This window comes from Heloderma suspectum, chromosome 4, assembly GCF_057233095.1.
Source record: "Heloderma suspectum isolate Gila_16-S chromosome 4, 16-S_ref, whole genome shotgun sequence".
Taxonomy (NCBI): Eukaryota; Metazoa; Chordata; class Lepidosauria; order Squamata; family Helodermatidae; genus Heloderma; species Heloderma suspectum.
The window spans coordinates 251182848-251205682 of record NC_139461.1 but is presented as its reverse complement, the minus strand read 5'-3'; the positions used below and the strand labels follow the sequence as shown (position 1 = coordinate 251205682).

The window sequence follows — 22835 nt, the reverse complement described above, 5'->3', positions numbered from 1 at the left end:
TTAGTTTGTCAAATGGGTTGCTATTGCTAACTCAGACTTATTAGGGAGGGAAATGTGAGAAGCACATCTTAGAGTGTAAGTAGTTTTATACTCCTGGCTTTCAAGATGGAAAACATGTGAGATGTTGCTTCAGTATCTGTTCACATTTCAGTGCCTCCTGTCCCCCCCCCCCCCCGTTTGCAGTCAATCATAGTAAAGTTGGGTTTCCACACTTGCAGAAGGAAACTGACTGAATGGGAGTCAAAATCCTACAACTCCCAGCATTCGCCAGCCAGCTTGGCTGGCTGGGGAATGCTGGAACTTGTATGACTTTTTTCTGTCTAAACATGCGTAGGATTGTGCCCTAAGGCACCTAACTTTAGGAGATGGGGGATCTTCAGCTTGACCTCCATTCTCAAAATGGCACTAGCCCAGCTCTCTCTCTGTGTTGCTTTGCCTGTTTAGTGCATCTTCCCCCTTCTACTCTGGTATGGCCTTTTCTTAAGTATGCTAGAGAAATGCAGTCTTCTGTAGACGAGCTCATTGAAACCATGAAGTTGGGTGAGGGGCGAATGAAATGTCGGGGGGAGGGAAGGATGTGAGGCATGAAAATGTCTGTACCAGTTATGTGTATGATCAAGATGATGGCCCCATGAACTTCTCAACTCTGAGCAAAGAAGCTCCTCCCTTAAGGGCCATAATTGGTTCTCTGGGGAGAGGTTGGTGTGCCTGGGAATACAGCACACAGGCCTTCTCTTAAGCCACATACATTTCAGTCTCTTAATTAATGGGAGTTGGTCTCTTCTGAGTTATCCCTCTGCATTTACTCGGATGTTAGAGAAGTGTGGACCTTGTGAATTACCTGGATTCATCATGCAACAGTTTACCTTGGTGGTTGGACAGCATAACATTTTATAGTGACAGGACTGTCATCATTTTCTGGGTTGATAAGGTAATTTATATAAAAGGAACTACAGTGACTGCAAATAATCTTGATGAGGCAGGGATAATTCCTTGCAAATGGGAGTTGTCAGCACAGTTAAGGGTCTGCATGTCTGAATATTTTAAAACTTGAAAACTTGCAGGCATTTTTCAGAATGCTTCCCCAAATACAAATATTTGTGCTGTTGATATTTTGGTACCTCTCATCTTTTTTCTTTTTCTTTTCGAAACCCAGCATTTGGCTATTAGTTGGGGAAAAATTGTGAAGAGACCTTAATTTGGGCAAACACAGGTTTTGTGATTGTAATAATGATGGGCGCTGACCACTGGGAAATTCGGTTGCACAAGGCCCATTCAGATTACTGTGGGCTGCTCAAGAGAACAGCTGTGTTCCTGAGAGGGGCAAGGGAAGTGCCTTGGTCAGAAAAGGCCAGTCCGCTCCGGGAACCTTAAACTTGGAGGCTCTTTGTTCACAGAATACCCTATTCTGTGTAAGGAAACCACACGGGAGCATCACATTTATCTGAATGATACCTTCTGGTTGCAGTTGGCATTTATCTACTTATGTAATATAGTAAAATCACATTACAGTGAACTATCTACCTGAACTAGCATCTCCTTTTAGAGGCCTGCAGAGCCTTTATTTATAATCTGCCTTTGTTTCCTCTTGAACTCCAGTGGGTTTTGTAGTAGGAGTACAGAGACTGTAAATGCCCACCACATTTACATGCTGGGTAAAAAACTGATAGGATAACTATGCTCCAGTTGCAGGGCTTTTAGGAGGATGTAATACAAATTGGCTTTTAGCCTGTAACAGGAGTGCATGCGTTTGTCATGGAAAGGTCAATCGTTGTTAGCCTCCATATTAAGAGAAGCTACTTTAAGAAAAAAAGGTAAAGGTGTCTACATATTTTGGGCTTTCTATCCCAGTGAAGAAAATCACAGTGGCGCAAGGATAAACCGTGTTAAAGGGATGAATTATGGTAGAGTAAACTTTCAGGTCTGTAGATAGATAGATAAGGCATGGTCATGGAGACAATAGCTCCACCTACTGGTCTGTTCTGGTGTGTCCCTTTGGTTTACCAAAGGTGGGTTGTGTTCCAAGCCCAAGGTGGTAGAAAAACATTGTTACTGCTTGCTTGCTTGCTTGCTTTCAAAGTGTCTCCTTTTTTGTTTGCATGCTTCCTTTCTGTCCGCTGCTAATACATGTGGATGAGGTAGATGAATCTTGAAGGGCAAATAAGTAATTAACTCAGTGTCAGTAATGTAGGCATCAAATTAATCATTAAGTTAACTACAGTTGCCTGGCAGAGGAAGCTGAAGTGGATCAGGTTTATTGGAAAAACGGAATGAAGTGCCATCTGTTCAGTCCACCTATGTGTCCCCGTTCAGGTGACGGGTACAAGAGTCTGGTGAGTTTGCAGGCAAGGACTCCTGATGAGGATTTTTGTTTGAATGACAGCAGTATTGGAAGGATGCCCTCATTCTTATGGAACTGGCTTGGACAACTTAATTGTTCATTGTTTTTAATTAACGTTCCCACATCCTATTCCGGGTTTATATCCGGCTCCCCAGCACAAGATTTTCTTTAGCAATCCCAAAATGGTACACTTGTTCCAGTAACACAATTAGTGATTAAAACCAGGTATGGCACTCCAGGTCTAACCTCTCTGCAACAGGATCATCTATCAAAATGAATATTCAGCAGGCTAAAGACATACCCTATGCACACTTTTTAGAAAGTAAGTTCCTGTGAGTTCAGTGGCACTTACTCCCAAGTAAGTGGGGATAGGATTGCAGCCTTGCAGCAGAGTCTTCTCAAGGTTTACTGGGAAGCACATCCTACTGAGTTATGTTTATGTAAGTTTAGAACATAAGAGCCCTACTGGATCACAGCAAAGAAGACCTATCTAATCCAGCATCTTGTTTCCCACACAGTGGCCAGCTGGATCCCCCAGGAGCCCCCAAAGCAGGGCCTGAGCTCAATAGCTCTCTGCCACTGTTACCTAGCCTCTATTATCGAGAGGTATACCACATCTGAACCTGGAGGCTGTATATAGCTATTGTAATTAGTAGCCTTTGCTAGCCAGCCTGCCTGCCTGCCTGCCTGCCTGCCTGCCTGCCTTTCTTTCTTTCTTGCATTTCTATACCGCCCAATAGCCGAAGCTCTCTGGGTGGTTCACAGCAATTAAAACCACAGAATATATCATAAAATACAATATAAAATGTAAAAGTTTAAAACTACAATATAGAAGTACAAACCAAGATAAGACCGAGGAGCAGGCAGAGATTTAAAACACAGTAACAGATTTAAAATAACAGAGCTACAAGGCTAAAATGCCTGGGAGAATAAAAAGTTCTTCACCTGGCACCAGAAAGAGCACGATGTAGGCACTAGGTGAGCCTCTCTGGGAAGCTCATTCCACAACCAGGGTGCCACAGCAGAAAAGGCCCTCTTCTTGGTAGCCACTTATTAGCCTTATTGTTTATGAATGTGACCTCCTCCCCTCTTAAAACCATCTAAGTTAGTGGCCACCACCACATTTTATGAGCAGCAAATTCCATACTTTTAACTGTGTGCTGTGGAAAGAAATCCTTCCTCTTGTCTGTCCTGAATGTAGTTATTACATTTATATCCCACCTTTTCCCCTCTTGCAAGGAGCCCAAGGCAGCTTACATGGTTCTCTGCCATGTTATCCTCACAACAACCCTGTGAGGTAGTTAGGCTGTGAGTCAGTGACTGGGCCAAAGTCACCCAGTGAGCTTCACATCTGAGTGGGGACTAGAACCCAGATCTCCTGAGTCCCAGTCCAACACTCTAACCACTACACCACACTGGCTCTCACTGAATCTCCTGCCAGTGAGCTTTACTGCATGATCCCAGGTTCTAGTATTATGACAGGAAGAGGAAAAACTTCTCTCTCTTCACTTTCTCCATACCATGCATAATTTTATAAATCTCAGTTGTGTGTCCTCCTTGCTCACTCTTCTTTCTAAACCAGGGTAGACGACTTTGGTGGGTTGGGCAGGGTGCAGCCCTCCCTCCCCAGAAGTTGCCAGGCTGCTGGATTCCCAGCAATTTTGCTGGGAAACAGGGCGTTAAGGGAGCGCTTGCCTTGTTTCTCAGCAGGATTGCTCTTCCCCCACCCAGCCTGCCAACAGCTGTCTGGAGGGCGGGCACAATTCTTCCAGGAAACAAGGGACATGCTTCTTGTGCACCTTGTTAATCAACAGAATCACTAGGAATCTAGCGGTGCAGCGGAGGACCCAGTGGGCGCTGCAAATTTTTTTTTTTTTTAAGAATGGGGGGTGCATGTGGGCAAGGGCTGCCTGTTTTCACCCCTGCTCTAAACTAAAGAGTCCCCAAAGTTAACACGTTCCTCATAAGGGAGGCGTTCCTTTCCCTTGAGCATCTTGGTTGCTCTTTTCGAAATCTTTTCCAACTACAGCATCCTTTTGGAGATGTAGGCATTACTGATAAATAATACGAATTGAAGTTTTAAAGATTGATATTGCCAGTATTGTAACAAATTTAATAGTCATAATGTTGTTAAGTGCTTGCTTGGGTTATTATATCACGTTTTGAAATGAATTAATACTATACTGTTTATTGCAATGATGGATTGATACGTATTCTTTTTTTGTATTGCTGTTCTTGTGCTGGGAAACTCTTGAGCACGTTTATGTGAGAGAGCTTCAGCGATTGGGTGGTATAGAAATTAAATAAATAAATAAATAAATTTGCTCTTGATGTGTGTGATGCTTAGCTTTTTCTATTTTCATGCAGAATGTGACCCACAGCAAAAAGTCTGGACTATTAATCTTGCCATCCTGAGCCCAGATTCTATTGAGTTTTGAGCAGTGGGCAACATAACAGAAGTTGTTCACTGCTGGCTAAACCATGGCTGCCAACCTTTTGCTACTGAGACACAAAAGAAGACACAGGACTCCGTTACCCTGCTCTGGATCATCTTGAGGAGAATGCTTTTGGCCTGGTGCAATTTTCTGATGTTGAGGTGCGAGGGGTGTGTGGCTCAGAGGGCCTGGGTCAGCATGCTGTTCCAGAACCGCAAAGTCCAGCTATTGTTGGTCAACTCCCTAACTTTTGGCTTGGAAGTCTGTCTGGCTGCAGGCATCACCTATGTGCCACCGCTCTTGTTGGAAGTGGGAGTGGAAGAGAAGTTCATGACCATGGTTCTGGGTAAGTAGCTTCCTAATTAATGAATCTATTTGTATATGTGAGATGGCCATTCTCACTGTGAAATCTAGTGTGGTGGAGAGTTTTCAACTGCACAGGATATGTATGTATGTATGTATATATGAATGGTGTGTATTGGTGGCAACATTCCCATCATTATTATGGTGTGTTTGTATGTATAAAGGAAGGACCTATATATTGCAAGGACCCCAGGGGACCTCCACTGCATGTCTGAGAGAGAATTGAATGGAGGTTTGGAATGGCTAATACATCTTGGGCACCAAACAAGAAGACATCAAGGATTCTGAATTTCAGAAGGGAAACACTATGACTTTAAAGTATTGTTCCCTAGAAAACTGGTGCTTCTCTGTAACAAAACTCATGTGAGAAGAAAAGGCTCCACAAGGTCAGGAGATTCCAGGGCAGAGATTCTTGCTGTAGTGGTTTGGGCTTCCATAAACCAAGCAGAAAAACTGTCCTCCTTAACAAATTCCAGAGGGGCAGCCATATTAGTCTGGGCTGCAGTAAAAAAAAACAATGAGTCCTGTGGCACTTTAAAGGCACAAATCCCTGTTCTGCGAGCATAGGGTGGTGGCAGCAGTGGGGAGATCACATCTTTCAGGAAATCTTGCTGATCCTCTAGCAATTGTTAATTTCTCCTTAATGAGGCCATCTTTACCCTTGTGAGGATTTTTGGAGGCTCTGACACTGCCATAGTCATTAGGCTGGGTCCTTCAGTTTAGTTTAGGCAGGGTCCTTGGTTCAATTTCTGAAGTGACAGCTACCATCTAGTCACATCCCTTCCCCTCCACTAATGTATTTTCTTTCCTTCCATCCCCTTCTAGGGATTGGGCCAGTTCTAGGACTAATGTTTGTGCCACTCATTGGCTCTGCCAGCGATCACTGGCAGAGTAGCTATGGCCGCCGCCGCCCTTTCATCTGGGTTCTGTGTCTGGGAGTTTTACTGAGCCTTCTGATCATTCCTCATGCTCATCGTCTGGCCAGCCTTATTGCCCTGGATACCCGCTCCCTGGAGTTGGCCTTCCTTATCATGGGCATTGGTCTGCTTGACTTCTGTGGCCAGGTCTGCTTCACCCCACTGGAGGCCCTTCTCTCCGATCTCTTCCAGGAGCCTGACAATTGTCGGCAGGCCTTCTCTATGTATTCCCTCATGGTTAGCCTGGGAGGCTGCATCGGGTACCTGCTACCAGCAATTGACTGGGACAGTAGCTTCCTGGCTCCTTACCTGGGGGGGCAGGAGGAATGTCTCTTCAGCCTCCTCACCATAATCTTTCTCGGCTCTGTCGTGGCCACTGCCTTTGTGACTGAGGAGGTGGCAACTCAGGTAGAGGTTCTGTCTGTCCCTGCAATGAAGGATTCCTCCAAGCCCCCACCCCTTGGCTGCTGCTCTTTCTGGCTTCCAAAGAGCTTTTTGAGGGCCAGGCATCTGGTCCAAGCTTTTAGGAACCTTTGTGCCCTGGCCCCACGGCTGCATGGAATCTGCTGCCGCATCCCCAAGGTAATCCGTCAGCTTTTTGTGGCTGAGTTGTGCAGCTGGATGGCCCTCATGACGTTCATGCTGTTCTACACGGACTTTGTTGGGGAAGGACTGTACCAGGGAGTTCCCAGAGCTGAGCCAGGCACGGAAGCCAGACGACATTATGATGAAGGTAACCTGATTTTGCGTGTGCATGCCTGTTGCTTGTGGCCTGAAAATATATCAGGTTTTAGCATCAGAGCCCTTCAGATTATGTAATTAGAAAATTTATTCTCATAACTGATAAATTATGCGAGCAGAGCATTGAGCTGGGGGTTGGACTAGATGGAAGGGGATAGGCCCCTTCCAACCCTACTATTCTATGATTCTATGACTTCACAAAGTTACCTTTGCTTTTTGTTGCAAATTCTTGATTCTTGCTTAACTTGAAATACTTTGGGAAGGAAGTGGAGGGAATGAGGCCAGTTACTGTCAGTGTGGTCCATTGATAGTGTTGGCCTTAGATCTGGGGAAACAAGTTCTACAACCTTCTTATTCAGCAATGCACTCACACTGAATTGCCTTCATTTTTTTTATCAACTTTAAGCCTGAATTTCCCCACTATACTAAAGGAATCTTTTAATTTTTTTCCCAAACATCCAAAATAAAGACTACTTTTTAAAAGATCTAGGAGTCCCATAGGCCTGAACCTGTATAGCAGTTTCTCTGCCTGCCAGGGACAATGTTCTTAACGTATGTGGTATGATGGAGAGCAGATGTGGAAAACATGCAACATGCTGGCCACATGCAACTTAAGATTCTCTTTCTGCAGCCCATCCTGAGACCCTGTAGGACCCTGAGAATCCATGCTTTCACTCTTTATTTATTTTGACAGCTAGGGGATTTACCATTCACGTTTATACAAAAGGGATGACAATCTGCCTATACAGAGTAGGACCAGACCAGCTGGTTTCCTAGTTCAGTAGGCCATGATTGGCAGCAGTTCTATAACATCTTGGACAGAAGTCTTCTATTCTGCTGTTCAAGACCACTTTTGCAATGGGGGTGGGGGGATTGAATCTCGAGCCTCATATAGACGAGGCCCGAGATTCAATTCCCCCTGCTCCATTGCAAAAGTGGTCCTGGATAGCAGACCACCTGTACATCTTATTAATTGCATATAACTAAAACAGGAAGACTAGCTGCAATCTCCCAGCACATAGGGTCACCCCTACTGAACATATTTTCTGCTCAAGAAATTGCCCGTCCTAAGAGCAGCTTTGGATATTATATTTCCATGAAAGTTTCCTGGGCTTCCTGTTCCTCCTTTGCAACCACAAAATGCAGCCTTTGATCATCTCCTCCATTCGGAGGAGATGATCAAAGGTAATATTGTTGAGAGGAACAGGAATCATGGGAATCTTCCATATCCCCTGTCTGCATGAAAAGGTTAAGAGGCCTCTCTTTGTTGCTGTTGCACTATCTTGATCCATATAGTTTGTAGCTTGGTGTAAGAAGCCATTTAATCCTCACTTGCAGCCTTTCCCAATTTGGTGCCCTCCAGATTTTGGGACTTCACCTCCCATCAGCCCTCGCCAGCATAGCCAATGATCAGGAATCCTAGGAGTTGTAGTCCAAAACATCTGGAGAGCAGCAGCTTGGGAACGCTGACCTCCTGAGTGCCTATCCTTTCTTAATAGTGGCTCACTGTTTTCTTAAGTATTCAATGCCTCAGATTAATAATTCATTCAGAAATACTGTGTGGTGGCCCATAAACAAAACACTCTTCATGAATGGAGTGTGTGACTCAGTTGCTGCAAGACCCTCCTTATATCTGTCCTGTGGTTGGTATGCACCATTCCACATTTTTAGTTTTCCCTCTTGTTGCATGGGCCCTGAAGACTACTGTGGATCTAAGCTGTTGTCCCCTTTCTTTCATAACTTAAACAAGCTGCCTTGGTTGCAAGATTTTTGAGTGTCTCCTGTTGAAGCTACTTTGTCTCATGCCTGCCTTTTGTACTAGAAAAAAAGGTCTGGGTGACCCAGCTTGAATGTAATTAATATGTAACATTCGTCTCCTAGTAGTGCCTATGATGCCTGCCAAAATTATATGCTTGATCGTGTATACACAATGATACGCAACAATCACATCAACCTAGAACTATGGCCCATGTATACATCATCTTTGCTGATGTATGAAGAGAAGGCTCTCTGTCTCTGTGGATGCCTTGGAGGATTTTATGGATGAGAAACTCTAGGACAGCCTTCCCCTATCTGGTACCCTCCAGAAGTGTTGGATTGCAATTCCCATTCTGGGGATGATGGCAGTTACAGTCCAACATATCTGAAGGGCATCAGGTTGGGGAAGATTGCTCTCAGACATGGCTCTAATTTAAACACCAATCCCAGTTTTGCTGTTGCTGTAGAATTGGTCGTACTGCTTCTTCCTTAGGTAAAGAAGTTAAGATGTGAACTGCCAAGTGACTTCCTGGCCACAGTTAACTTCGTAAATTAATACCGGGACAAGTTCTGTGCATGTTTAAAACTGAAATATACTTTGGGGTGCTGAGCAACAACAACAACTGTATGTAGGCCATCTGCAGAGAGGAATGAAAGGAGAAGTCTCCTGGGCTTTGTGTCTGCTCTTCCATCGTTCTGAAGCATCTTCAGTTTAAGTCCATTTAGATTTTCATCCTGTCTAACTATTAATTATGAAGTGGGGAACTACTGTAAGTTAAGAGATTCTTCCTAAATATTAATATGGACAGTTATGACTTGAAGGCCAAAATAGTGCCCAAAGCACTGAGACTGCTCGGCTTTCTAAAACCTGGCTGTTGTCTTGCCTGTCTGCCTACTGATTCTTCCCTGTTTCACTCACTTTCCATGCATCTCTTCCTAGGAATTCGAATGGGTAGCCTGGGCCTCTTTCTCCAGTGCATCATCTCCATCTTCTTCTCGACAATCATGGACAGGATGGTGAAACAGTTTGGGACACGAATCGTCTACCTAGCCAGTGTGGCCTTATTCCCCTTGACTGCCTTCATCATGTGCTTCTCTCAGAGCATCGTCATAGTCACTGTTTCTGCTGCCCTGACAGGCTTTCCATTCTCAGTGCTGCAGATTCTGCCGTACACACTGGCATCTCTTTATCATCATGAAAAACAGGTGTGTGTGTGTTTGAATGGTGGTGGGGGCAGGGAGAAAGGATAAGATTTGGGAGGCCTCTGTGAGGGAGGGGGAAGCACAGCCCGTGTGAACAAAACAAAGTCCAGACTGTCTTGCCCAAAGTGGTTTTAAAAGGCCTCGCAACTATAAAGGAGACCATTTTGGTCATTTCTCTGAGCCCCTTACCCTGGGGTAGATTTACCCCCTTTTTAAAATCCAGCATAGCCAGCATTTTATTCTGAGTGGTGACACTGGAATTACCCATTGGTTTAAAGAAAGGTCCTGTTATAGCCACATTCTCAATGATCTAGATGCTTTTTGGGAAAGGAACCCCTGCACTGCTACTTCTCTCTCTTTCCCTCACCTCCTGCTCACCAAATCCATTCTCCAATTAAAATATCCTGTTGGAAATTTTGGAATGATAAGTGTTGCAAAAAACAAGCCAGCCACCCAGTAGCAAAGAAACGTTCTCTCCCTGCCCATTATTATAGGACGCAACATTCCTCAAAGCTGTCTATCAAAATCTTAATATCTCAGAGAGCCATATAACACTAATGTCTGTGCCTCCATTCTATGGCCTGGTTCACATGTAACAACAATCCAGAGTACGGGTTGAGTATGGGTTGTTGTTAGAAGAGAACCCATGGGTTGTTGTTGGGTTGTGAACTCTGGATTGTTTGTGGTTAACAACCCATAGTTAAACCATAGTGCAGGGTCCACATGTAACAACAACACATGATTGACAACCCATATTCAACCTGTACTCTGGGTTGTTGTTACATGTGAACCAGGGTTATCTCTTTCTGACAGCTCTTGCTGCTTGTTGCTTCTTTCCCAGCTCCCTCGCATCCAATCTGTAGTTATTGGTTCTTCCCATCCTTCCCCCAGCATCAGGTAGAGGAAATTGTATGTCACCTTGGGTGTTTTCAGACAGAGGTGATTTACAAACAAATAGATTGCTGACAAAAGCTCATGTTATGGTAAACTAGTTTGGTAAAGCATATGCTTTGGGGTACAAGCATAAGGGCTGTTTTCTACTTTAAAAAAAGTCTAGAGAGGCAGCCTGAAAAGGCAGAGGGTGTGGAATAACTGGATATAGGTTTGAAGTAGGCTTGGCAGACAAGCTGTGTCATTTGCCAGATGTATAGTTTTGACCATTTCCCAGTAGTTTCCTTGTGTGAAAGCAGAGAAGAGCAATATGGGAAGTGGCCCTGATCCTGAAGCCACAAGAAGGCAGCATTCAGGGGCATTTAACAGTGCTTTCAGATGTGCCTTTCACTGCACCTTGTTAACAGAATTTACGGGGGCGGGGGGGGGCGGTGGCATTTCCAGAAATTGTCATCTTCCTTTTGTAACCCTCCCATATTTTCCTATCTCTGCTTCTGTCTCTTTTCCTACCACAGAAAATATGATAAGGAGCAAAAGATGGAACACCCACACAATTCCTTACGATTAGTAGCGCTAGGAACTGTCCATTTGGAAGCACCCTAACACTAAACTGGTTTATTTATGGTACAAGCGTCCATCAGCAATCAAGTACTTCTCTTGATCCCTACTTTATTTGATCTCAACTATTACCTCAGCCATTAGGGGTAAGCAACCTGGTGCCCTCCAGATGTTTTAAACTACTGCTTCCATAATCTCAGCATTAGCCATGGCTGGGGCTTACAGAAGTTGTAGTCCAAAACATTTGGAGGGCACCAGGTTGTCAAAGTCATAGTCTGTAAGGCATGCTGTGGTATCTTCACTTGTTTCTGTTTCATCCTACTAAGGTGCTTCTTTAAAAAGATGCAAAGAGTACAAACAATGATAATGGAAATTCATCCCTGAGCTGTCAAGCATAGCATTTTTTATAAACAGAGTTAGGAACCTTCTAGAAAACAAATCATTGAGGAAGAAGGCCCTTGACTGCCTTCATCATGATTTGAGTGGATGGCTTCACCTGACTTATGGAACAATTACTAGCGACAGGCCCTATATTACAAATTCCCTGATTTTCCAGAAGTTCTGTGGCAAGGTTGGCAGAAGGTAGATCTCCAGATGTTTTGGACTTCTAACTCCCAGAAGCCCCTGCCAGCATGGGCAATGGTCAGGAATGCTAATCTACCTTCCAGCCTTTCTTGTTCTATGGTATGGAACTCTAAGATAACATTGAATGCAGTAAATTTCATAAGCTGGGTCAGGCCATCTGAGAGAATGTGGCCCTTTCTTTGGTTGAATAACTATCAGTGCCATAACAAACCTCTGCTCCTGCCCCACCCCTTGCCCGGTACTATACAAAAGATTTCAGTTTTTGAAAAGCAATTATTTGTACTGGATACAAGTATTTAACTGACCCCTGCTGGAAGTGATTGGTAAAATCTGAGGTGCATCAGTGGTTGTAGGACTTTAAGAGTACTACTGCTCTCACTGACACTTTGAGCAAAGTGTGTCAGGCTTTTCACCTACCATGTTGAAAATGTCTGATTATTCAAAATTGAAAATAAACCCTTAGATAATCCAGTGTCAGGAATGAATCTGAGCGCGTGGAGATAGCTAGCAGCTCAGACTCAGAATGGGAACAGCCAGAACAGCGGAAGGCGTCCTCCATAGTGAGCTCAGATATGGCAAGGTCTTCTTCCCAAGACCTTGGCACACAGATAGCTTGGCCTGAGCCCTCCCCCTTTCCTCCTCCATGAGAACCCAGGTCTTGGGGGAAGAGGAGAGTGAGGGGTGTGACTTGAGGGATGCTAGGGTCTGTCGCAGAGCGAAGTGGGAAAAGTTAGAGGTGGAGCTCAGATGTTCCACCAGGTTGGCTTATGTGTGATAGCCTATGTAGGAGGGAGCAACTATAAGGGAGGGGCATCCCCCCAAGCTAGTCTGGCCAAGAAGTTCTTGTTCAAACTGCTGGCAACTTCTGTAACTTCTACTTTGGCTCCTCTATTGGTATTCTTAATTGTGTGGAGCAGCTGGTTCCTTTGTAGCCTGAGAGTTTCCTAGAAGGACCTGGTTGTTAACTAATAAAGTAGTGAGCCTGAAGCCTGGTATCTTGGAGCGTGTTGTTTGCAAAGGGGGAGGATGAAGGAACGTGACATCCAGTGTTTTAATAATTGTCACTACATGACATGGCCTTTGCTAATTTTGCATCTTGTCCAGGTTGTGTCTGGGGCAGATACCCCCTCATCCCATCTTTAATTGTACTACTGTTAAATATATATCTTTCCTTTGTAGCCATCCCTCATGACAGTGTTACTGTTCTAAGCCACCTCTTCTTCTTTTTCATTGCCTCTTGTCAGCCTTTGCATCCGCTTCCTATGTTTGTTTGCTTCTCTCCTCTGAAGTGAGTTACTCCATAACAGCTGCTGTTCCGGTGTTGTGAGAGCCTGCGAGACTAACCCTGTTTGAAGCTTCATGCTCGCAAGCCCTTGAACTGTCTGTGTTGATAAGACCCTCTGAGTGAGGAATTCCACCCTTTTGGAATCGGTTCCCTGGCTGTCCTCTGTTGAGTAGGGAGCCTGAGGAAATGGCTTGGTTTTGGGCAGGTGACGTTGCATAAACGTCTTGGTAACCAAATGGTAAATGACACCAAGATTCCTTGAGCTCTACCTGTTTCTAAAATCACGAGCTGTTGTGGATTGATCACCAGTTTGATTACCACAAAGCTACTCCCTTTGTTTCTTTTGCTGGACTATATTTTCAATACAATATTTTCAGAGCTGTATCTTAACTCCAGTAGTAGCTAGGAATTGCAGGAGAGATTTACAGTTCCTTTTTATATACTGTTGTTCCTGACCCAAATCTTTCATAGTGTTGTGCAGTCCTTATTTTGGTGGTTCCCAACTACTATAAGCTTTTTACACTTAGGACTGATGGGTCAGAGAGCAGGCCTAACCCTCAGATCCACGGGTCGGAGAGGGTTAGGATGGAGTGGAAGTCGCCCCTTAGAAGTCGCCAAGTCTGCTGCAGGAGCTCTGGATATGCCTGTTGGAAGCTCCACAGGCATAGATCTACTGCTGGTGGCCTGAAATAGTGTGTTCCGGAGCAGGACAGAGGTGGCCTTGGATCCACTGAATCCAACGCCCCTCCATTCCCCCGAGAGGCCCCTGCTTCAGGCCCACTACCTATAATGGCCTGGTCCAGGCATAAGTAATTTCCTCCCCATTGAAACCAATACATGCTCTCTTCAGTTACCATTGAGTGTTGCACCTGCTGGCATCTAATGGTTTAGCTTTCACCTACCAAGAAAATTCACTCTGTGGTTAGCCATCCAAGCTGTTTGCATAAGAATTTATGCTGTACTTTCTCTGTCTGGTTTTTACTGCATTTCTTCTTCTGGAGCTATAATTTAGCTGCTTGGCCTTTGAAAATGCAGGAAACACACACGCATACATGCACACACTATCCTATATGCTCCTACTCATATGGTAACTAGGCTGCTTCGGTTCTGTTCACAAGACATCACTGAGGCCCCAACTAGATGAGATGCCATCCATGCGATCAGCAATTGTGTGAATGCATTTTTAACAAAAAGATAGCTGGCATGTCTCCTCTGATCCAGATCTGGACCCTGGTGTGAGGAATAAGGAGGCTTTAACTATTTGTCCCCTGCTGTGGCCCTGATCTGGATTGGGCCCCTGTATCTGCTATTTGCATGGGGGTAGGGGGAAGCTTCCATTTGACAAACAGCAGGCACAGGCAGCCTGATCCAAAGTGGGACTGTACTCGGGAGCAAAGAATTAAAGCAATCCTACCTTCACAGGGTCCCAGTCTGGATCAGCCCCCCTGCGCCTGCTGTTTACTTCAAAAAAAGACATTAAAAAAACTGTTTAAAAACACACACACATAAAAACCAGAAAACATTTTGTTCCATTTTCAGTTAACTGCAGTTTATTGTTATATCCAAACCCAGAAAAACTGGCTGGAAGCCAATGTCATGCAGTGGGACTTTCCCCATCCTCTCCTCCCCTGGGCAGTTCCCCAAATCTGCTCCAGAGGGTCATCCAACAACAGGAGAGGGCTATTGCCCTCATGTCTTCCTAGTGGGTTTCCCAGAGGCATCTAGTTGGTCAATGTGGAAAAAAGGATCCTGAACTAGATTTATCTATCTAAAATTATTTCTAGCCTGCCTTTAAGGGTGAACCCTCTCAAGGCAGCATACAAGATAAAAACAACATGAAGTAGATACTTTTTTAAAAAAAATCCGTAAAAACATATTTCAATATAATCTATACAAAACAATTGCCAATTAAAATAATTAAAAACAAAACTTACAAGTAAAAACCAGTGGGCCAGACTTAAGAGTAGCCCAGTGAAAGTAGGTGGCTCTTCAGAGCTAGATGGACCATTTGTCTGATCCAGCAACAATCTTTTAACCTTATGACCAAGTGCATCTGTCATAACCGGGTGCGTTCAGTTCAGTTGTACAAAGCCTTACGATATGAGAATACCTTCTTAAGCCCTGATTTTCCTCTTTTGTAACAACATCCATCAGAAACAAAGTATAACTGAAAGCCAGCAGCTATCTATTTTCCTATCACATAGATCTGTAAATAACCCATTGCAGTCCTGCCTGGGCTGAGACTAGAGCTAATCCTTGTAAGTAATGTATTAAATTAAGCTGACTTCCAGTAGCACCTTTTTTGGGCATGCTTCGTGGAAGGCTCTAACCTCTCCCCCTTCCCCTGTTCTACAACTGATCCTGGTTCTCTTGTGTCTGGGGGAAAAGGTCCTACTCGGGGAAAGATGATCTTGTGCCCTGTCCTAGATCCTCGATCTCAACAGACTGATGCTGTTCACCAGTTCAACCACCACCTCTTGTTGCCTGGATCTTCATCAAGTTCTGCTCTCCTTGAGTAATAAAAGCGCAGGTGCCAAAAGAGGGGAAGCCCCTGCCATGTGCAGAGCGCTGTACTGTGCAGTCACCTATTAGTAAGACTAGTCTTGTGCTAAAGCTAACTCTTGTCTGCCTAGCCCTTGCCAGGTTGTAATTTCCATGATCTGGAACTGAAGCCAACACCCATTTTCTTCGTGTTGTCAATTTCTACCTGGCTCTAGTAGCATATTTCACATCCAATTCTGCCTTTGTTGCCTCTTAACTGGCCTTTTTCTGTCCTTTCAGATATATTTGCCTAAGTATAAAAGCAAAGAAGAAGATGCAGCTCAACTAGACAAGAAGCATGGCTTCCTGAAAGGCCATCTTTCTGGCCAGAAACTCACCTACCAGAATGGAAATAGTGGAGGCCTCTTCTCACCCCCCGTTTCTGGCTCTTCCCTCTGTGTTGGCTCACCCTGTGAGGTCTCTCTCATGATGATGGTGGGAGATTCAGATGCCACAGCTGCAAGCCGGGGTATCTGTTCAGACCTGGCCATCTTGGACAGTGCGTTTCTCCTTTCGCAAGTCATTCCATCCCTCCTCATGGGTTCGCTTGTTCAGTTCACGCAGTCAGTCACTGCTTATATGGCATCTGCTACCGGCTTTGGGTTGGTGGCCATTTACTTCGCAACCAAAGTTACCTTTGACAAAAGTGACATGGCCAGGTATTCAGTGTAGGAGAAAGGGGGCTGTTGCAAAAATGCATGCACACTGAAACAGATAATAGAGAAGGGTCAATAGTGCACATACTGCCTCTTCCTCCCTCCCAGGTCGTGTTTTAATGAGACATGTGCAAAAACTCTCTGACTGAAGGGAAAAAAAAGTGCTGGGCTGATCTCAGGGTATCTAGCGAAAGGGAGTCTGGTATAATGTTCTGTGTTTCTCCCTGTTGCTTTCATCAAAGTGCCTCTGCACAGAAGCCTACAAGAGAGGCTTGCAGATTTAAAAAGTTAAGGGCCATCCTTTCTGTAATCAGGTACTTCCTTTGATAGCTTTGTCAAATTGTGTGGGGGGATGGTGACACAGTGCAGAAAGGACCAAAGAGGGTTCAAAGCTGTAATTAATATCACTTCTTAGTTTGTGTGTTTTTTAAATGTTGCTGTTGGTCGATCTTCGCATTGGGCGAGGTCATCATGCCCATGTGGCGTAACTTTTTCCTGTCTCGATGTGAACCAGAAAATACATGGGAAGGAGACTGTGAACTGGCACCTCTGTGCTGTTTTGAAGGGCTTTAGGAACAATCCACTCCCTGTCCCCATTGCAGATGTGTCCCAGGTCAAGATCGAGGTGGTATAAGTAAGATGAGCAGAGCTATATAGGAGCAGGGCTTGTTTAGCAGAGGATGCTGTGGTTGAACTGGCGGCAACTCTGCAGTGGCATGACGGAAATGAAAATCCTGGTCATCATCTGATACTCCCCCCCCCCCCGACATGCTCTCAACAGAGGTTGCAGTTAGTGCAAACAGGGAGGCTTGCGTAAACATCGGCTGAAGAACATGCCTCTCTGGGGACCTGGCTTTAAGTGACTGACTGGCACAAACAAATTACAGTGCCTTCTACTGTGTGCAGTCCTAAAGAGGAGGCATAGTGTGGCAGCAGAGTAAAAACGCTTGCATTCCTGCTGCCTTTCCTGCTTTAAGGAGGTGGTATGGCTGGCTGGCCAGCCTCTGCTCAAGGGCTCTACAGAAAAACCAAGGATGTTTCTGCATACCGCAAGGCTGGCTCCGAGCTGCGTTTTTCCCCAGTGTGTGACCCAGCCTTTCTACCACCCAGATAGAGCAGAGGTGCTCCTTGTGCCAGACAAGCTTTGCAAAGCAAGCCTCTCTCTCTCTCTCTCTCTCTCTGAAAAAAATGTTTTTGCTACAAAGCAGATTTGTAATGAGTAATATAGCATGCAGCTAGTCATTCAGTAGCATGCAGTGCAGCTGTTTCTATCTAGGAGCATAACAACTGCACATCCAATACAGAGAGAGAGAGAGTGTGTGTGTGTGTGTGTGTGTGTGTGTGTGTGTGTGTTCAGGGAGGAATAGAATAGTGACGCTGGAAGACTGAGACCACTCTGTCTTTCCCCAAGGCAGAATTCTCTGTATATTGGGCTCCTCAGGTTAGAACTGGGAAGGTGGTTCTCTGGCTGTAATTTAACTAGCTCAGGGCCAAAGTAGGCCTGATGTGAATGTTATGTAAATAGCAGCCAGGAGGAAGCTTGAGAGCCTCAGGACCATGAGGATGGAGAGGGGAGGTGTTAACTGCTTGACCTGGTTTCCATGACACAAGGGTGGTTAATAAGCCACCCTTAAGTGGCTTATTAACTGCCCCTGCACTGCCAGCGGATTTACCCAGTGGAGGCTGGTAGTCCGATGTCAGTGGGGTGGTGAATCTGCTCCAAGTTTCAGTCAGACCCAGTCAGAACCTTTAGAGTTCTGACTGGTTCTGACTGAAACCTGGAGGGGATTCACCACGCACTGACATCAGGGCCACCTGCCTCCACTGCATTTATCTAATTACCCTTGCTGAGTGTGGCTTGTTGTTATGTGTGAACCTGGTATGGGTGGGTGGCTGGGGTGGTTAACAAACCACCCCAAACCCACGCTCTGTTGTAGGGTTGCTGGGTAGTTTGTTAACCACCCCAGCCTCCCATCGTCGCCGGGTTCACACATGACAAGTTGCGGCGTGCCCTCCGCTGCAGCTTGCATTTAAAAAATGTTGACCAGCGTGCAATGACAAGCCCTGTGGGGAAAGTAACCCACAGTGGCTTGCTGTTACATGCGAACCATCCCTTGCTCTCACTTGCCTCTCTGAAGCTGCCATGGTACCAATGGAGGCTTCTGCTGAACTGCAAATCGCAATTTTTGTTGGGAGCGTGGCAGGGAGAGAATTAACCTCTGCCCTCCCCAGCCTCATGCTCCTGCGGCTGCTTAAGCTTTCTCATGGCTGCTATTTACATAATAAAATGTGCAGGTTAATTGTATCCCCTTTGGCCCTCAGTTTGGTCAGAATGTTAGTGCTAGCTTCCACCTTAGGCTTTTTGTATTTTGAGCGATGAGGTAATTATGTAGGTTATCACTCATTAGATCTGTAGGGATATGAAGACCATTTAGTCCAACCCCCTCTGTCTTCACAAGATCCGTGATATGCTACAGTCTGCCAGACCATCTTTGTGATATTCAGATTGTAGCATAGCACAAACAACCACTAGAAGAGAGCTAGGTGAACCACACCAAAGGTGCTTGCAGAAAAAATAACTTTATTCAAAGGGACATATCCTGTTTGAAAAGAGTCCCAAAATTCTTTGATGTTACTATCAATTTGAACTAGGGCAAATTCCTTTCTGAGACAAACAAAGGATGATCATTTAAAGCTGGTGAAATGAAAATCTTATTAACTAGGGCCTCCCAGTGAAAATGTTAGCTTCCTGTCACAAGTTCATGCTAGCTTGATATGTAGTGGCTGGCCATCTTTGATGGGTCAGAGGGAGGGGAAACCCAATATCAGATGTGTAAGAGAATAGGCTATTAACTGAGGCTAAAATTTCTTACTGTGGTGGTCTTTCCAATTACATGGGAAGGAGCAAAGTTGCAGGCCAGATATAGGAGCAAAATGCTGTGGGAGGAACTTGCCAAAACTGCTGGAGAAGTATGAAATCTCCCAGCTATCTCAGAACAGGGACAGGGGCAGGAATAGATTGGGGGGAGAGAGAGAAAAGAGACAAGCAAAACTTGTGAGTACATTGCTATAAACTGTCTGGGTAACAGCCCTAAGAGAGGGGATGTCTGTCTTGCAGCTTTACACAAGCACAACATTCGGTATTGGATGTGGAACCCAGTATTCTACAGGCTGTTTCACACATTTGGTCCTGTTCAGATGGAATGGCGTTGTTGTTGGGTTAACTTCGGGGTTGTTTAACTTATGAACAACCCCAAGTACCCCTGTTCAGACATGGCAGAAACAATCCTAGAAGGCAGCGTTCAAGGGTAGTTAATGCAGGAGTATGCACAAGCTGCTTCCTGTTTGCAATTTGTGGGTTAATTAACCCACAATTTGCCACTGGACACCACTGTGATATCCAAACAGAGTCATTATGTGGCAGCGTGCACTGCCTTTAGTGCTGCTGAGGCATTGCTGGAAGTGGAATTAAAATGGAGGTTCCACACAGTACTTATATTATCTGGCACTTCCAAAATCCAGCACTTCCACGGGCCAAAATCCTCCTATAATATTGATTCACAAATTAAGAAAGGTCCTTTCCAATGTTAATTAAAAGTGTCCTGCTTTTCAGGTTCTGCCCTTCTTTATTTTCATGTTGAGCATGGCTAGGGGATTGCTGATGAATAGCTTGTTAATTGCTACTTGAATAGCCTCCTTATTGCCCCAATGCCAGTTTCTTTTACTACAGGTTGTGGAGTTTCCTTGCATTGTTCTTTAAAAAAATAAATAAATGGCGAAATAGCACTGTTGGTTCAATTAGGAGAGATTCTTCAAGGGTTCTTCAAGCTATTAATCACTAATTCCCCCAGCCACCATCAACAGGAAGCAATAAAATGGGCAGGTCCCACCAATAGCTCATTTTTAATTTAAAGGCACAGGAGTCCTAAAAAATCCTCAATGGCCTGTCTACACCGGACAGGCTCATGCTGCAGTTGCATTACTGTCAAAAATTACCACAGGTCAGATCTGAAAAACATGAGAGGCCAACACAGAGAAATACTAGGCTGCACCAATTTAACAATATCGCCTGGGTTCACCAAAGGGACAATTCCAGAGAAATTACAATACAAGGCTCCTTGTACTGTAAATGTGCGTTTGTTGTACATGCGTGCCTTCTGTGTACATTTTGTATGTGTGAAATAGCCCTGAGAATTGTGTGTGTTAAAAGGCACATTTCTAACCATTAGGTTGCAAAGCTGGGCTTGAATGTGCATGGGTAATACCTGGTACGATCTCGGAAGCCAGAAATGTCAGTAGAGGGAGGATTTGTCATGCTGTCACTCCTCCACTTTGTGCAGAAGAGGAAGCACAATATTGCAGGACCCCATAGGTGTGGCCATGCCCGCCCTAGATAAGTGCCAGGTGACTCCCCAGCTGTAGGGAGGAATAATAGTATTGCTACTTCTAAAAGCTTAGCATATTAAGCTCCTCTCGAAAGACAGCCGCCCTTCAGCTGTCCCTGTTCCCACAAATGTTGGGCTTTTGTTCCACTTTAGGGAAGTGCTGACAATTCAGTGCAACCTTCCCCACCCTGGTGCCCTCCAGTTATGGTGGACTATAACTACCGTCATGCCCAGCCAGCATGTATGTGCAGAGGTTGACTGAAGAGGGCCGTAGTTGCTTTGAAGTCGATTGCGTGGGATTCTATGATCTCTCGGGCCCTCTTGAGAGTTCTGTCTGCTCTCTTGAGCAGGCCTAGGCGTCGGCCAAGGCATGAAACCAGGCACGCCACAGCTGCCTTTTCTCACTTCCCACATTATGTATCAATTGAGGGTAAGTCTCCAAGAGGCCCAAGGCACTTCATGACCAAAATCCCAGCCACTTAGCAGTGTCATGGCTCTGATCAGCTCCTGAGGGAGGTAGAAAATTTTGAGTATGAAACAAGCGCAGCCAGTTTGCAGCTAGACACAATGATGTAGGGCTGGTGGCTGTCATATATATCTGAATATATATGTCTAAAAAAGAGAGATGGGCCAGCTGAATGTGCTTCTTCTCCCAGTCTTCCCATCTCTATGTATTTATTATTTGAACAGACTCAAGTGTAGTTTGGCTGCAGATCTCTTTAGCATGGCAAATCATGGGTTCTTCTCCACTGACCCTTCTGTGCAGCTTTGGGAACCTAGAAGCCATCATTTTGGAGCACAGCAGAGGGGGGCTGACAGTGGCATGTCTGCTGGCAATGTGAAAGTTTTCCTGCTAACCTTTATGTCCCACAGATACCTATAGAGGGGAGGGGGAGGGCATGCTTGATGTGGTGCAGCTAGAGTTAACGTAGGGCACAATCCTATGCATGTTTAGACAGAAAAAAAGCCCACAACTGGGAGTTGTATTCCGTTTTCCTGTCTAAACATGCATAGGATTGTGCCCTTAGTTAACTTATTCTTGTGAAAGTTTTATTTAAAAGGGAAGACCTGTTTAAGCCAGTGTTTCTCAACCCTTTTGAACCTTAGGGGTAGAGTGTTAAACTCTGTCCTCCCCCTCACCACACACACACACACACACACACACACCCCAAGCTAATTACCTGTGTGGGTGAGTATGGTGATCTTAGCATGCATCCCACTTCCATACACGGAGTGAAAGGATATTTTATAATCTTTTGTACAGTCAAAATGCCCCCTTTCTTGCCTGGCATAAGGACCCGCGTGGTTGCTCTAAACCAGTCTTCCCCAACCTGCTGGCCTCCAGATATGTTGGACTGTAGGTCCCATCATCCTCAGTCAGAATGGGCAGTGGGCCTGTTGGCTGGGGATGCTGGGAGTTGTAGTCAAATGCATCTGGAGGGCACCACATTGGGGAAGGCTGCTCTAGACATTGACTGATGGATGATGGAAACTGACCAACTCCTTTCTCCAATTGCTACTTGCATCCAACCACATCTCCAGACACTTGATAATGGACCGATACACTTCTACTGTATCTGTATATTCAATTACAATCCACTTCACAAGTTTTCTTCCCATGTATCAGAGTACTGTTAGGTGGTGTATTTTTCCTCCTCCACTACTGATGTGCTTTGTCCATTCTCCTTTTTCCCACATGACTTTATTTAAAGGGAACTTACTGAACAATGTTTAGGCCAGTGATTGGATGGCACCTTTACTTCTCAACAAGAGATTCCTTTGAATAATTTGTTCTAGGGGGAACGTATCTCCCATGCTGTGTCTTGCTAAACACTGTCTGCAATTTGTATGTTTATTTATTTACGAAAGTAAATATTTTCTACAGTTTATGTGCAGGGTTAATATCCTATGTAATTAGGATATTAAAGTCTATTAAAGAGTGGAAAGATTTCAAATGGTCTCCATTTAATTTAATGCCACCCTAAGAACTTCCTGTGCTTTGAAGCTGGGTGTTGAGTTAATCAGTTTTTTTCTATCCTGAACTGGAAGAAGGAATAAATCCTGAAATTGTAAAGACAGTAGAAGGCATTCACGTGAATGCAGGTATTCCTTTTTAATGCACCAGATCACGGGTTGGCTTTCATTTTGAGAAACAGGCTGCTTGCTCAAAATGGCA

The 22835-nt window shown here is 44.8% G+C and overlaps 1 protein-coding gene across 3 annotated transcripts in view; it reads left to right on the top strand.

Annotated features, from left to right (window-relative positions):
* SLC45A3 (solute carrier family 45 member 3) overlaps positions 1-22609 on the top strand; it is a 61026-nt gene extending 38417 nt beyond the window's left edge. For 2 of the 3 annotated variants that reach the window (XM_084853286.1, XM_084853287.1), the window contains exons 2-5: positions 4709-5122; positions 5965-6789; positions 9496-9761; positions 15859-22605. In XM_084853286.1, coding sequence (XP_084709412.1) covers positions 4903-5122; positions 5965-6789; positions 9496-9761; positions 15859-16290 — 1743 coding nt within the window. In that variant the 5' untranslated portion in view covers positions 4709-4902 and the 3' untranslated portion in view covers positions 16291-22605. Of the gene's footprint in view, positions 1-4708; positions 5123-5964; positions 6790-9495; positions 9762-15858 lie in introns of all 3 variants that reach the window. The other variant, XR_014790653.1, reaches the window with a different exon arrangement.
* Positions 22610-22835: the final 226 nt, after the last annotated feature.